Source organism: Mytilus californianus, unplaced genomic scaffold (genome assembly GCF_021869535.1).
Source record: "Mytilus californianus isolate M0D057914Y unplaced genomic scaffold, xbMytCali1.0.p SCAF_1, whole genome shotgun sequence".
Classification (NCBI taxonomy): domain Eukaryota; kingdom Metazoa; phylum Mollusca; class Bivalvia; order Mytilida; family Mytilidae; genus Mytilus; species Mytilus californianus.
In genome coordinates this window covers 109,722,462-109,736,237 of record NW_026262581.1, presented here as the reverse complement: position 1 = coordinate 109,736,237, position 13,776 = coordinate 109,722,462, and the positions used below count along the sequence as shown (strand labels likewise).

Genomic DNA, 13,776 nt, shown 5'->3' with positions numbered 1-13,776 from the left:
AGGGTTCATATTAAATTTTGTAAAATATTACTTGGAGTAAAAAAGTCTACTCCTGATTTTATGATTTATGGTGAATTGGGAAGATATCCATTAGATATTTCAATCAAGTTACGAATGATAAATTATTGGTTCAAGTTGGTAACTGGAAAACATGACAAATTGCCTTATATTTTGTATAACTTAGCAACTGTCAAATATGGTACAAATATTTTATGGTTAAAACAAGTCAAATCAATTTTAGACACGTGTGGCTTGTCATATGTATGGAACAATATCTATTTTGTAAATAAAACATGGCTACATGTAACCATCAAACAGAATTTAATAGATCAATTCAAACAAAAATGGCAAGCAAGCCTACAGGAATCACCAAAAGCATTAAATTATCGTTTATTTAAAGATACTTTGGAGTTTGAGAAATATTTAAATATTTTGGATGACAGGCAGATATCCTTATTTTTTAAATTTCGAACTTTGAACATGAAATTTCCAATAGAAACTGGAAGATGGCAAAACATAGAAAGAGAAAACAGAAAATGTGTATTGTGTAATTCAGATGCCATTGGTGATGAATACCATTACATTTTTAATTGTTCAGCTTTTGATAACTGTAGAAAACAATGTATTGCATTTTACTATAGAAATAGACCAAACACATTGAAGTTTTATGACTTAATGAATTCTAAAAAATGTACAGAACTGAACGAACTATGTAAACTTATTAAGGAGATTAATAACAAATTGAACTTTTCTGGGTGAAGAATTGTGAATGCCTCTATCTACTTTCGTACATTATTTATTTATGTAATTGTATTGAAATATGTATAATTATCTCTATACCTTTGTAATTTGGTTTGTGAGAATAAAGATATATATATATATAGACTTCACAAGAAATTTGCATTTATACTGAAGGTTGCACAAAAACAACAAATACTGCAGTGGTATATGAACTTTGTAGATTTCTAATTTATTTCAATCTATAACAAGGGATGTCATCGTACTGGTATTAGATAAAATTGAGAATGGAAATGGGGAATGTGTCAAAGAGACAACAACCCGACCATAGAACAGACACCAGAATTTATGAGGTAATATTCTTTTTTAAAAGATGCATATATACAATCTAAAACAAAACATCGTTGAAGAAAACATCATGGTTCAATAAATGTTATGTTGAAGTTACTTGGAATTGATTGTACAAATGCTAGACATTTTTTATGAGTCTTTTACAAATTTAAGAAGTATACGCAAACCAAGCTATCAACATTGTTCCTTCGTAGCTATTGGGGTGGGAAAAAAACAGCTAGATAAATTTTCTGACGGTAAACTGCAAACATATCATTTATATAAATCAAATTTCGGTTCTCAATAAAATGTTGTTGCAGGTTTTGGCTACTACAGTAGCAACATTTTCATTTTTAAATAAAAATATCAGTTTTTAAATGTCTGATAGTTGGATAAAACATAAAATTAGAACTGGGTAGACAACAAGGTATACCCAACACAACAGAATATGTAATACATGTACTTCAAGTACTGTCGGAAGATGGGGCATATATTGTTTTTGATTGCAAAAAAAAGAAGATAGAAATGATATGTTGTCTAGCATTTCAAATATTAATAATTCGATGTAGTCGAAACAAAATCATTTGACTTTTTAGTGTAGTAAATGTTGATTTACTCTATAAAAATAATATGTAATTTTATATACAAGCATCTTCCTTAAGATTACTATTATATAATTTGGGTGAATTTATTTATTAGTAGCATCGTCCCCGGATGTCAACTGCATTCAAGTTATACCTACGCTGCTACTTTTTATGCTTTTGATTCAGGTAGGATAGATACATTTCCACATACATGTATTTATTTAGTATGTCACTGAGTCCTCAAGATATCATTCCCTGGTGTCAGCTATCGTATTTGTTACTGACACGGGAAGGACTGTTAACATGTTGAACCTTCTGTGCTCGACAGCTTTATATATATATATATATATATTATCTATTTATATTTTTATATACAGGTGACAGGTGTCTTATAAATCTCACATCAGCCAAACTTGCATTGTGTATTATTATATCTAAAGCTCCTTAAATATTTACTTAATATACATGTATTAAGAATTAAAAAAAAAATATCAATTGATTTTATTGAATGATTGTTAAATTGCTTTAAAATCTTGAATTATTGATGTTATTGACATGTCAAATGTTTATGCCGTTTGGGGCCATTTATTGGAATAAAACAGTCTTCTATTTCTATTGATGAGTATTCATATCTATAAATGCTCCAATAACATTGGTCTTGCTATCCACCGACCACGTGATTATTGTATGAATGAAGCTATCCACCGACCGAGTGATTATTCCATGAATGTAGCTGTTGCATCATTTCACATGTCGATTTATGAAAAACTAATTGTTTGTCACAAAAACCAGGCTTTAAAAATCTCTTATAAATAGCATGAGAATTAGCTCCACATTGTACAATTCGGTCATTATCAGCTTTAAAGTTTATTTTATCACTGTAAACAGACAGCCATTCTGCAAGAGAAGTATCACCAAATTCAATATCAATCAAGTCGTCCTTATTTTTGCATTTTCTTTGTCCACAATAAGTCCTATTAGAAACAAGCGAAATGAGATCTTTTCCTAAAACTAAAAACATTTCATCAATTCTGTTGTTTCTGTTGATCTGTCTACTTTTCCCGTGTCTCCAACCATAATAAAGATTTCCAGCTTTTAAAGTATTTAGTCTATGAAACATTTGAGGTACACATACAAAAGCATCGTCGTCTATTCTTGCCCCCATTAGAGCGTCTGGGTATACCTTATGTATATATTTCCACCACACGTACATTTTCTCACCAAATTTAACAGCTCGACCATGGTGGGATACATTTAAATACACTATGTCTTTGTGTAAATTATTTTCTTTAATTGACTCAGAAGATGGTTCGTCTAACAAAAATTTATACGTTATCTTGAAAGGTAATACCTTGTGTAAACTTAGCATTGTTTTAATCCAAGTCTCTCTTTGAGTATCCCGAAAACGAATTTTCTTTTCTCCACTTAAAATCCCTAATACTATGTGAGGCCGTCTCTCTTGTGCAGTTTGCATTTTATGTTGTTCAGTTCGAGGCGATATTTCGCTTTCTGCGTAAACGGTCGTAGGGTTTAATTGTCGCATATAAAGAACACCAGAAAACGTAATATAGACCACTAAAAATCCAGTTATAATATGCGGAATCCATGTCTTGAATAAGCAGTTGAGACCTTCGACAATCGTACTATTCTCGTTCATTGTAAAACTGTCAGCTATCTACAAATATATATATATATATATATACAAGTCTAAATTGAAATCAACGTTCAAACCTATGATTGCGTTGGATAAAAAAACCGCAATTTTTATACGTGTGCATGCAAAACAAATTTCTTGTTAGAGGGGTCTAAATACAGCACAAACAACATTTTCCAAAAGACCAAAAAAGTGAAAAAGTATATTTTAACAAAACGCATTTGACTAGCAGGTCGAACAACAAATGTTCTTAAACCCTGCTGACTGCCATTGGCGATTGCCAAATAAACGGATCACCGATGTAATAAATGGATCTTAGTTATAAATTTAATACTAAACAGAAAACAATAAACTTGCGGAAAAGATGATATACCGCAAACAAAAGGTGCAAAGGTTTTTGTAAACCATATCCGGATTTCGACAATTAATGTCTCTTCAGTGATGTTAGGAATCGAAACGGTATTTGGAAAGCCATACAATTTACCTCAATTTAGGATGGACTCTTGAATTTTGAGGAGTAAAAATAGGATGAACGGATCATATAAACCCGAAGGCAAATATAATACAAGCCCAAACGAAAAAATATAAACAAGTCTAAATTGAAAACAACGTTCAAACCTATGATTGCGTTGGATAAAAACCGCAATTTTTATACGTGTGCATGCAAAACAAATTTCTTGTTAGAGGGGTCTAAATACAGCACAAACAACATTTTCCAAAAGACCAAAAAAGTGAAAAAGTATATTTTAACAAAACGCATTTGACTAACAGGTCGAACAACAAATGTTCTTAAACCCTGCTGAATGCCATTGGCGATTGCCAAATAAACGGATCACCAGATGTAATAAATGGATCTTAGTTATAAATTTAATACTAAACAGAAAACAATAAACTTGCGGAAAAGATGATATACCGCAAACAAAGGTGCAAAGGTTTTTGTACACCATATCCGGATTTCGACAATTAATGTCTCTTCAGTGATGTTAGGAATCGAAACGGTATTTGGAAAGCCATACAATTTACCTCAATTTAGGATGGACTCTTGAATTTTGAGGAGTCAAAATAGGATGAACGGATCATATAAACCCGAAGGCAAATATAATACAAGCCCAAACGAAAAAATATAAACAAGTCTAAATTGAAAACAACGTTCAAACCTATGATTGCGTTGGATAAAAACCGCAATTTTTATACGTGTGCATGCAAAACAAATTTCTTGTTAGAGGGGTCTAAATACAGCACAAACAACATTTTCCAAAAGACCAAAAAAGTGAAAAAGTATATTTTAACAAAACGCATTTGACTAACAGGTCGAACAACAAATGTTCTTAAACCCTGCTGAATGCCATTGGCGATTGCCAAATAAACGGATCACCAGATGTAATAAATGGATCTTAGTTATAAATTTAATACTAAACAGAAAACAATAAACTTGCGGAAAAGATGATATACCGCAAACAAAGGTGCAAAGGTTTTTGTACACCATATCCGGATTTCGACAATTAATGTCTCTTCAGTGATGTAAGGAATCGAAACGGTATTTGGAAAGCCATACAATTTACCTCAATTTAGGATAGACTCTTGAATTTTGAGGAGTCAAAATAGGATGAACGGATCATATAAACCCGAAGGCAAATATAATACAAGCCCAAACGAAAAAATATAAACAAGTCTAAATTGAAAACAACGTTCAAACCTATGATTGCGTTGGATAAAAACCGCAATTTTTATACGTGTGCATGCAAAACAAATTTCTTGTTAGAGGGGTCTAAATACAGCACAAACAACATTTTCCAAATACCTATATACCATATGTAAATCTACAGGGTTAATAATTTTCAAATAATCGACTAAACTTCATGTGAGTCAACAGCATTAATGGATAAAACAAGTTTGGTCTTGATTTTCTAAGAATTTTTTAACACATTTTTATAAGGTTAATCCTTAATCTTTTTGTAAATCATTCCTCGATTTGAAATTAATTAAACAATATATCATAAAAAATCAGAATATTAATATTGTGAAGATAATTTTAAATGAAATTATAGCAGCTTTTACGAAATTGTTCTAATTCTTAGCATAAAGAATTGTCACAGAGCTTTCGTTAATTGATGTACTGGTTATTTCTACCTGGATCAGTAACAATTTAAGTTTATTTCGACTAAAATCTTCAGAAGTTGTTGGAATATCATATTTAAATCATTAATCATTTCTCCTTTATATTAATTTTTGTAATAATTGCCATTGGACGCAAATAACAACCAATCAATCAAGAGGTAGACTTATATTTAGGGCAATTGGGGCTAGATCATTCTTTAGTCCTTTAAGATACTTTTGTATATATCGGTGCAGAAATGTATTTTATTTCTATCATTTGATATATTTTTGTTCACATCATGATAAACAAGACCAATACCGGGTCTGTCCCTGCGTCGCTGCATGTAATTGATTGAGGTTGCATGTATACTGGAGCATAAATGACCATTCCCTTTCACTGAAGGCAAGAAAACTTTGACATGAATTTTCCTTGTACAATGAGTATTGTAAAATTTCAAACTATTCGCAAACAGGAAGTGGCTGAACAGCAGATGTAAAAATTCTTACTCGCTACAAATCAACATTATCAAGATGCAGATCAAATATTAAACCAGTCTCCTTCATAGAAGCCAAGAAAACTTTGACAAGAATATTTTTTGTACAACGAGTATTGTATTGTAAATTTCAAATGTCGGCTAATAGGAATTGGCTGAACGGCAGATGTGAACATAGCTTACTCGCTACAACTCAGCTCTATCAAGCTGCAGACCAAATATAAAATCGTTCCCTTCAAAAGGAGCCATGAAATGTTTGACGAAAATGCTCATTTTACAATGTGTGTTGTATAATTTCAAACTATCGGGAAACATGATGTTCTCTATTCATTTTATATACTTTATATTCATGTGTGCGTTGTTCATTCATGTTCAAACTTCTTTTTCTTTTCTTTGTATGCATACTTCATTATTGTTTTGTGTTGTTTTAATAATGTCATATTGTATTATGGTCTTTGTGAGCCCATTTAATGGAAATAAAATATTTTCTTATACTTTCGTTTATGTTCTTCATTAATACTTTTGCTATTTAGCAATGTAAAAATAAGGATATGTTGTACAATTTCAAATTTTTAAATTTTCCTAATCTGATCTGTTCTTTCAATGAGTTTACACTATATTCATTACCGTCTCCTCGGAGACGGTATTAAGAGTTGAACGATAGACAGTCTGCGGGCTGAAGGCTTTCTTACTACCTGATTGGAAGATATTACTCACGCTGTAATGATTAAAGTTCTTTGATTGGTTGGGACAATTCAAACGTAGTAAATGTCTTTTAATCCCGTAAAGTGTCGGATCTGAACTCTTTAATTTAGTAAATAGATTTGCCTGGTTACCAATCATGCATATCGGTACACAGGTAACACTTATCTATAATAGCCGAATCTCCCGAAGATTTGTAAACACACACGTGATTATTTCAATCCAGTCGCTCACTGTTACGTACATTTTATACGTGAAAACATTAGAAAACTTTTAGGAAAATGTTTTTTTCTTAGGTTATATTTATTTATACTCAGTAAGATAATCTAAAGGCAACACAAACATTTTTAAAACGGAGATATCAAATAATTTCTTTTCGATTATTATTAATTAACACGAGAATTTTATCTCAGGGGGCGGGGGCGGCGGTACTTCGACCTTTCTATGGCAGGGGTGAGCAGCTGAGACATCCAATACCCCACCCTTTATATATATATATATATATTGAATGATAATAGAACATACATGTAGTTACCCTAGCTATCATATATTTTTTACAATAAGTATATATACCTGCACATAGCTATCATTGTTACGCTATTTCATGGGGAGATACTAGTAAATAGATTTGACAAATATCTTAAACATTTACGAAAGTGATTTTAGAGACATATATACACAATCTCTGGTGATTTTAATTGCATCTGTAAAAAAAATATCGACATCTGATTAGTTTCAGATTCAATCATCAACCTTGTCTTAAATTTCACCTAAATTTCTCGACCTCATGCAATATCATGAAGCTTCAAATAGTGATCTATCCCAGCGACTCATCTCTTCCACTCATTACATAATAAGTGCCCCCGCACACACCCCAAGATCGTTGGGCTAAGTTGGATGATGTCTAGATCTACCTAGCTAGCTCTTCCTAGCAAGATAGCAGACGTTGAAGAACAGAAGACTAAAAATATATCTAAAAGGGAATATAAGAAGAAAAAAAAACTACTCTCAGACGAAAAAAGCATTTATACATGTATGCTAACATATTTTAAGCAATGTTTAATTTCTATGAATGATTTTTAAGGAGATGTGAAGTATGCACAATTAATTTAGACAGCAACCCAATTAAGCAACTAACAAAACGTGACAATTTACTTCTAAAGTTCAATCTACGGTCTTCTTCAATGGACATGTCATTACAACATTTTAAAGTTTTTTATCCTCCCAAGTCTAACTATAATATATAGCATAGTTGTGAATATGTGAGCCAAAATTTGTTCCTGTGAAAAAAGTTCCAGTGGAACAAATATCACAGGAAATATATTCTATATGAACTTTTTTCACAGATAATTTCTATATGATTTGTTCAATCTCTATAAAATAAGTTCCACAATTTAACTAGTGAAATAAGTTCTGGGTTTGGGAAATTTGTTCCTTACCTAGTGAAATAAGTTCCGGGTTTGTGAGATTTGTTCCTTACCTGGTGAAATAAGTTCCTTGTCTGTGAAATATGTTCCACTAGTTATACAAGTTATCTTTAATACTGAGCATTGTTATCAGTGAGTTTAAAGTTATAATTCAAGTACATTATAAAAACATGTATTATATTGATAATGTAATAAATAAAAGGTGTAAACATCCAATATGGATTCTGTGGAGTATAGCAAAATGTTTAATTACATTATCCATAAAAAAAGTACCCAAATGACAATAATTTAATGAGTCAGAAAAGCGAAGAATAAGAAAAATCCATCAGAAAATTTCTATAGATCAATCATTTATTTATGAATATAGCAATTCAAAATATGTTACTTCATATCAGAATTTGTAAAAAAAATGAAATAGTGTGTTGACAGATTTTAGCTCCCAGCTCAGCTGACACTATAGCATACATAATTTTTAATAAAGTCTATTGTCATTTTCCGGATTAGTAAGTTTTTATCTGGACAAACAACATTCTTTTCTGGATTCAATAGTTTATTTAATTCTCACCATATTCAACAAACATTTTCACACAAGACATCCAAACACATAAAACGTCTAGATATTAGTCAACGAGCTGTCTTACGTGGATGGTTATGAAAAACGATACTGTACACAATAAATTATATTGGCCTAAAAGTGTTTAAAACAATACCAATTTATAAAAAAAAGGAAACAGTAAATACAAGTATCAATAAATATTTCGGATAACATATATCCTTCATCAGTATGAAGCAAAACGATTCATATCAATCTATTCTGATTTCACTAAAACAATCTTGAACGTAATACAAATTGAAAACCAAATCAAACTTGTATAATTCTAAAGTTCCAAAGTTCAAGGAGGTTAAGTATTAACTACAGAGACTGCGTATATATGGATCCAAAATGAATAGCACTATGCGATTTGAACTTGAATGCTGTTGTTATGTTTACAATTGTTAAATTTCTACGAAACAGCAATTAAATATAGGAAGAACATTTCCTGCTTATTATTCAGTATGTTGATTATTCATTGATTTATATTTGTACTTATATTTTGGCATTGCATTAGGTCATGCTTTTCTCATACTTTTTTTTTTTGTAAGTCTTTTAACCAAATCCGTTGGATGTGTACTGATTGGTACTTCAGTCTGGGAGAAAATGATTTATTTCAGAGACGGATTTAGAAGGAGGGGCAGGGGCCTGTCCCCCTTGTGGAGCTACATATATGGTTAATGCATAGACTTTTTACTTGTTCCAATTCTAACGTTGCCTAGTTTTGGCACCCCCTTTTCAAAATCCTGGGTCCGCATTTTCATTTATTAGTTTTTATTGGCTTTGATCAAGGATTTGTATGGATTTCTATACAAATCCTTGCTTTCATTTAGCTTTCAGTAACTGCGACTGACCTCGCCGAGTTACATATTTTCCGCACTTTTTGAATATTTTGTCTTCATGCAAGTGTTTTTGTGCTCCTTGCCGATCTGATGAGTCGATTCATTTCCAACTGATTTTTACAGGGTATTCTTATGTTGTACTGTAACACCACTGTTACACCAAGTTAGGTAAGGGTTGAGCTCTCACAAAATATATATGGGCCAGTCCCAAGTCAGAAGCATGAAAGTCAGTGGTTGTCATTGGTTGCTGTCTATCGATATTTGTTTTATGTTAAATGTTTTGTCATAATTCAGACCGTTGTTTTGACTCTCACGAAGGTCATTCTCAAATCAAAGGAGAGGTTTCTACGACAACGATAGAAGGTCATTTGGGACACAGATACCCCAGGTGAATCAATAGTTTTTTGGACGAACGGACAATGGGAATACGAAATCTAACGGCCACTTTCAAGTCTTGACTTATAAGTAAGGGATATAAATCTAAGATGTTTTCAAGGTGATTGTATTGAGCCTGTATTATCAAATGTTAATACTGCATGTAAGACTTAAAGTATTGTTAATATCGAAAGTCCATATATCTATTTTTTGCCTAGGCAAATGATCGCAGAACTCTCTCGGTGTTAATATCCAATTCTTTGTGAACATGTATGAGCGCCAACGAAGATAGTCTGTCCTGTACCATGGTTGAACGGAGATAAGTTTTCGGTCGCCTTAATCAGAGACATATATACAGAGTGTATATATGTCTCTGCCTTAATGCACTAAATGACCGTTCAGTAGTTGATGATTTACTGGCATTGTAATTAGAATTGAGAAGATTGCGAATATTGACGGATATATAGTTCCTTATTAGTCACTGCTACAGACGACATCAAAGATTTGGGCTTTAAACACCGCCCGACACGATAATCTGTAAAGACTAAAGACTATCCGTAATTCAATTTCAAGATTTTTTTTTTTTTTGGTGAAAAAAATGTGCAAGCAAATGATTTTTTGCGTAAAGGCAGCTACGCGCCTGTTTGTTGACTTTCAGAAGGCTTATGATACTGCCATACACAAAGGAATCAAAATTTGTTCCTTACCTAGTGAAATAAGTTCCGGGTTTGTGAGATTTGTTCCTTACCTAGTGAAATAAGTTCCTTGTCTGTGAAATATGTTCCACTAGTTATACAAGTTATCTTTAATAGTGAGCACTGTTATCAGTGAGTTTAAAGTTATAATTCAAGTACATTATAAAAACATGTATTATATTGATAATGTAATAAATAAAAGGTGTAAACATCCAATATGGATTCTGTGGAGTATAGCAAAATGTTTAATTACATTATCCATAAAAAAAATACCCAAATGACAATAATTTAATGAGTCAGAAAAGCGAAGAATAAGAAAAATCCATCAGAAAATTTCTACAGATCAATCATTTATTTATGAATATTGCAATTCAACATATGTTACTTCATATCAGAATTTATAGAAAAATGAAATAGTGTGTTTTAAATATTTATCACAGTTGTTAATCATAGTTGTGCATTTGTTTTTTAATCATATTATCTACGTACAATATACATGATATATATGCTGACTTAATTTGAATTTCTAAAAGATTTACCTTATTTTGAATGTTTTCGTGTTGTTTAAAGGCTTCAATGTTGAGTATTAAACTTGTCAGGTACAACTATAGAATGTTTTGCTGGATATCATGTTAATCTATAACACCCGGAACTTATTTAACATTTAGTAAAAAAATTAGTTCCGGAAGAAATTTTACAGTGCTGGAACATATTTCCTTATAATATATATTCCGGGTATAAATTTTTTGTGATATTAATTCCGGTAGAACATGTTTCCTATGAAATAAGTTCCGGCGGAACAAATGTCACGCCGGAACAATTTTTTTGTTACAAAAAATAATTCAGATATTACTTGAAGCTATGAGCAGGGTCAGGAACAAACTTCTAATGTTTGTTTTGAGGTTTATTGACTATTTATACTAGACATGCTATATGAGAGAAAGAGATATAAAAGAAAATTATAAATTTAAAAGACGAAAATACTGTTGGCATTTTAAAAGATTATTCTTAATTGTATGTTTTCTACAAGAATTGTAACACAAGTATAAACATACATATACTATGATCATAAAACAAAAAGACATTTATATGTCAACATACGAACGGTCTCTCACAAAAGATTATGTCAATCCAGTGTGTCAAGCTTTTAAGGGTAAGTATGATAAGGGCCTTATTTGTCATCTAACATTAAATGGTATAGTAAATAAATATGAAGATATTTACAAGTAAAACAATAACAAAAGATACATTATCAAGCTGTATGCGTAATAAAGTTTTTGGTCAAACTTGTTGATTCTCAGGGGTGTAGCTGCCATTAGGCATTATAGGCACGTGCCTACACATTAAACAAAAATGTTTTTGAAAATAATGACAACGAAGTTTGTGTCATTTCTGAGATTTTTTTTCTTTTCATGAACTTGATCATTACATGTATGGCCTTAATCATCTAACTTTTAAATTCTTTACCCACCCCTTTTAAGATGCATGTGAAGTCGTCAAAACTCTTTAATCATCCAGTCAAATGTACACTGTCTATTATATATCTAGTCTATCATCATTGATGATTGAAGGGAGTTTGAAAGAGTAATAATATATTGAATGTACAGTCAATAACAGTATTTTAACTTATAGACAATTGAGTTGTGGAAAATGTCAGATCATAAAGTAAAACATAAACTATAAAATTGAACTTTGGATGAAATGTTTAAAAAAAGTAAGACAAAGTAAATCTTTAGAAAGTCAAACCGTATCAAAACAAATATGAGAAAGTGATGATAAGAACGAAACAGTTGAAATAGATGAGAGTCGGACTGACTTAAGTGATATAGGGACAGCTAAGTCCGATTTTAAGCCTGCCTTCTAGCTCTAGTTCAGATTTCACTCTAATCAACAAATATGAACCTCCATAGTCTGACATTGCAAAATTATCTGATATGGATGAAACCATAAAATAAACTGTTATCTACAAAGGGAAGGACCCTCATTTATACAAATTCCCAAGCAGGTAGGTACATATAATCAGAAAATATATAATTTTGTAAATTGTGTTTAATTTGGAAGCATGAACAAACAAAAAAACTTGTATTTGAGCAGGATATTTTTCTCGGGACAAAAAAATCTTTTTCACTTTCCTTATTGAACAGATTTTTTTCTTCAAGAATAATATATTAAAAAAAGAAAACATCCCCCCCCCCCCCCCCCCAAAAAAAAAATAAAGAAAGAAAATGAATGGTCTGTGCCTTGTCCAATTAGAATAGTATTTACATGCTTGAATTTTTAATGAAGGGTTGTCAATATATACAATTTGTTGTAGTATTTATAAATTAACCTCAATTAGCACGGAATGGATATATAACAATGTTAAACAGGATTTAAAACTTAACTGTAGGGTTATGTTGGAACATGGTAGACTGTCAGCGAAGATGGAAACTATTAGAGACACTAAATGCAAAGAAAAAGGATTTATATCTGAACATTCATTCCATTCTAACAGTTCTGCTTACAATCCCTTCTCATTTCGGCATCTAGTGACTGCTCATTCAGCGCAATGTGCCATATCAAAAGTTATTTAAGAGCTACTATGGGAGATGAAAGGCTATCTAACTTATCAATTTTGCACATTCACAGATCAAGAAGCGTAAACATCCCAGACATTATTGACAAATTTTCTGTGAGAAAAAACAGACGCCTTGATTTTGTTTAAAAATGCTTTGAGACATTTGGTCATTATCATGGCTTACTTTGAAAGTTTAGTACTTTAATAGTTTTACATTTTAAAGGATAATTTTATGTTTTACATTGTCCTAATTTGTATATTATGTAAAATGTTGAAAATCATTTTTGGACAGTCATTCATCAGTCAGATGTAATTATGGAATTATTTATTATACTTAAAACTTTTTTCATGTATTTATTTCATGATAAAGTGATTAGTAAATTTTATGTTTTGTGTACACCAAAATCGAAAATTTTGCATCTAATAATGTTGAAAATCGTTTTTCGTCGGGGTTGAACTCCCCTGAAGTCCCCTACTCTGCCCTGGACCCGCTGAGGGCCTTAAGTGGACCCCCAGACCCCCTGCCGTAATTTGTGCCTACAGTTCATTTAATGTCTGGCTACACCTTGATTCTCTTATGTTATCATTAAAAATTAAAATAGCTTTGCAGAACTTATCACCTTCTTTACAACCAACGACGTCCATTATAATTTGAAAAAGAATGGCGGCGAAACTACTATGTTTTGAAT

General features: G+C 31.5%; 1 protein-coding gene across 1 annotated transcript in view; it reads right to left on the bottom strand.

Annotated features, from left to right (window-relative positions):
• Positions 1-942: 942 nt before the first annotated feature.
• The window catches only part of LOC127730362 (uncharacterized), a 172,447-nt gene continuing 159,613 nt past the window's right edge, over positions 943-13,776 (bottom strand). The window contains exon 2 of the mRNA XM_052238737.1: positions 943-3,327. Within this exon, the coding sequence (XP_052094697.1) occupies positions 2,350-3,309 (960 nt within the window). The 5' untranslated portion in view covers positions 3,310-3,327 and the 3' untranslated portion in view covers positions 943-2,349. The remainder of the gene's footprint in view (positions 3,328-13,776) is intronic.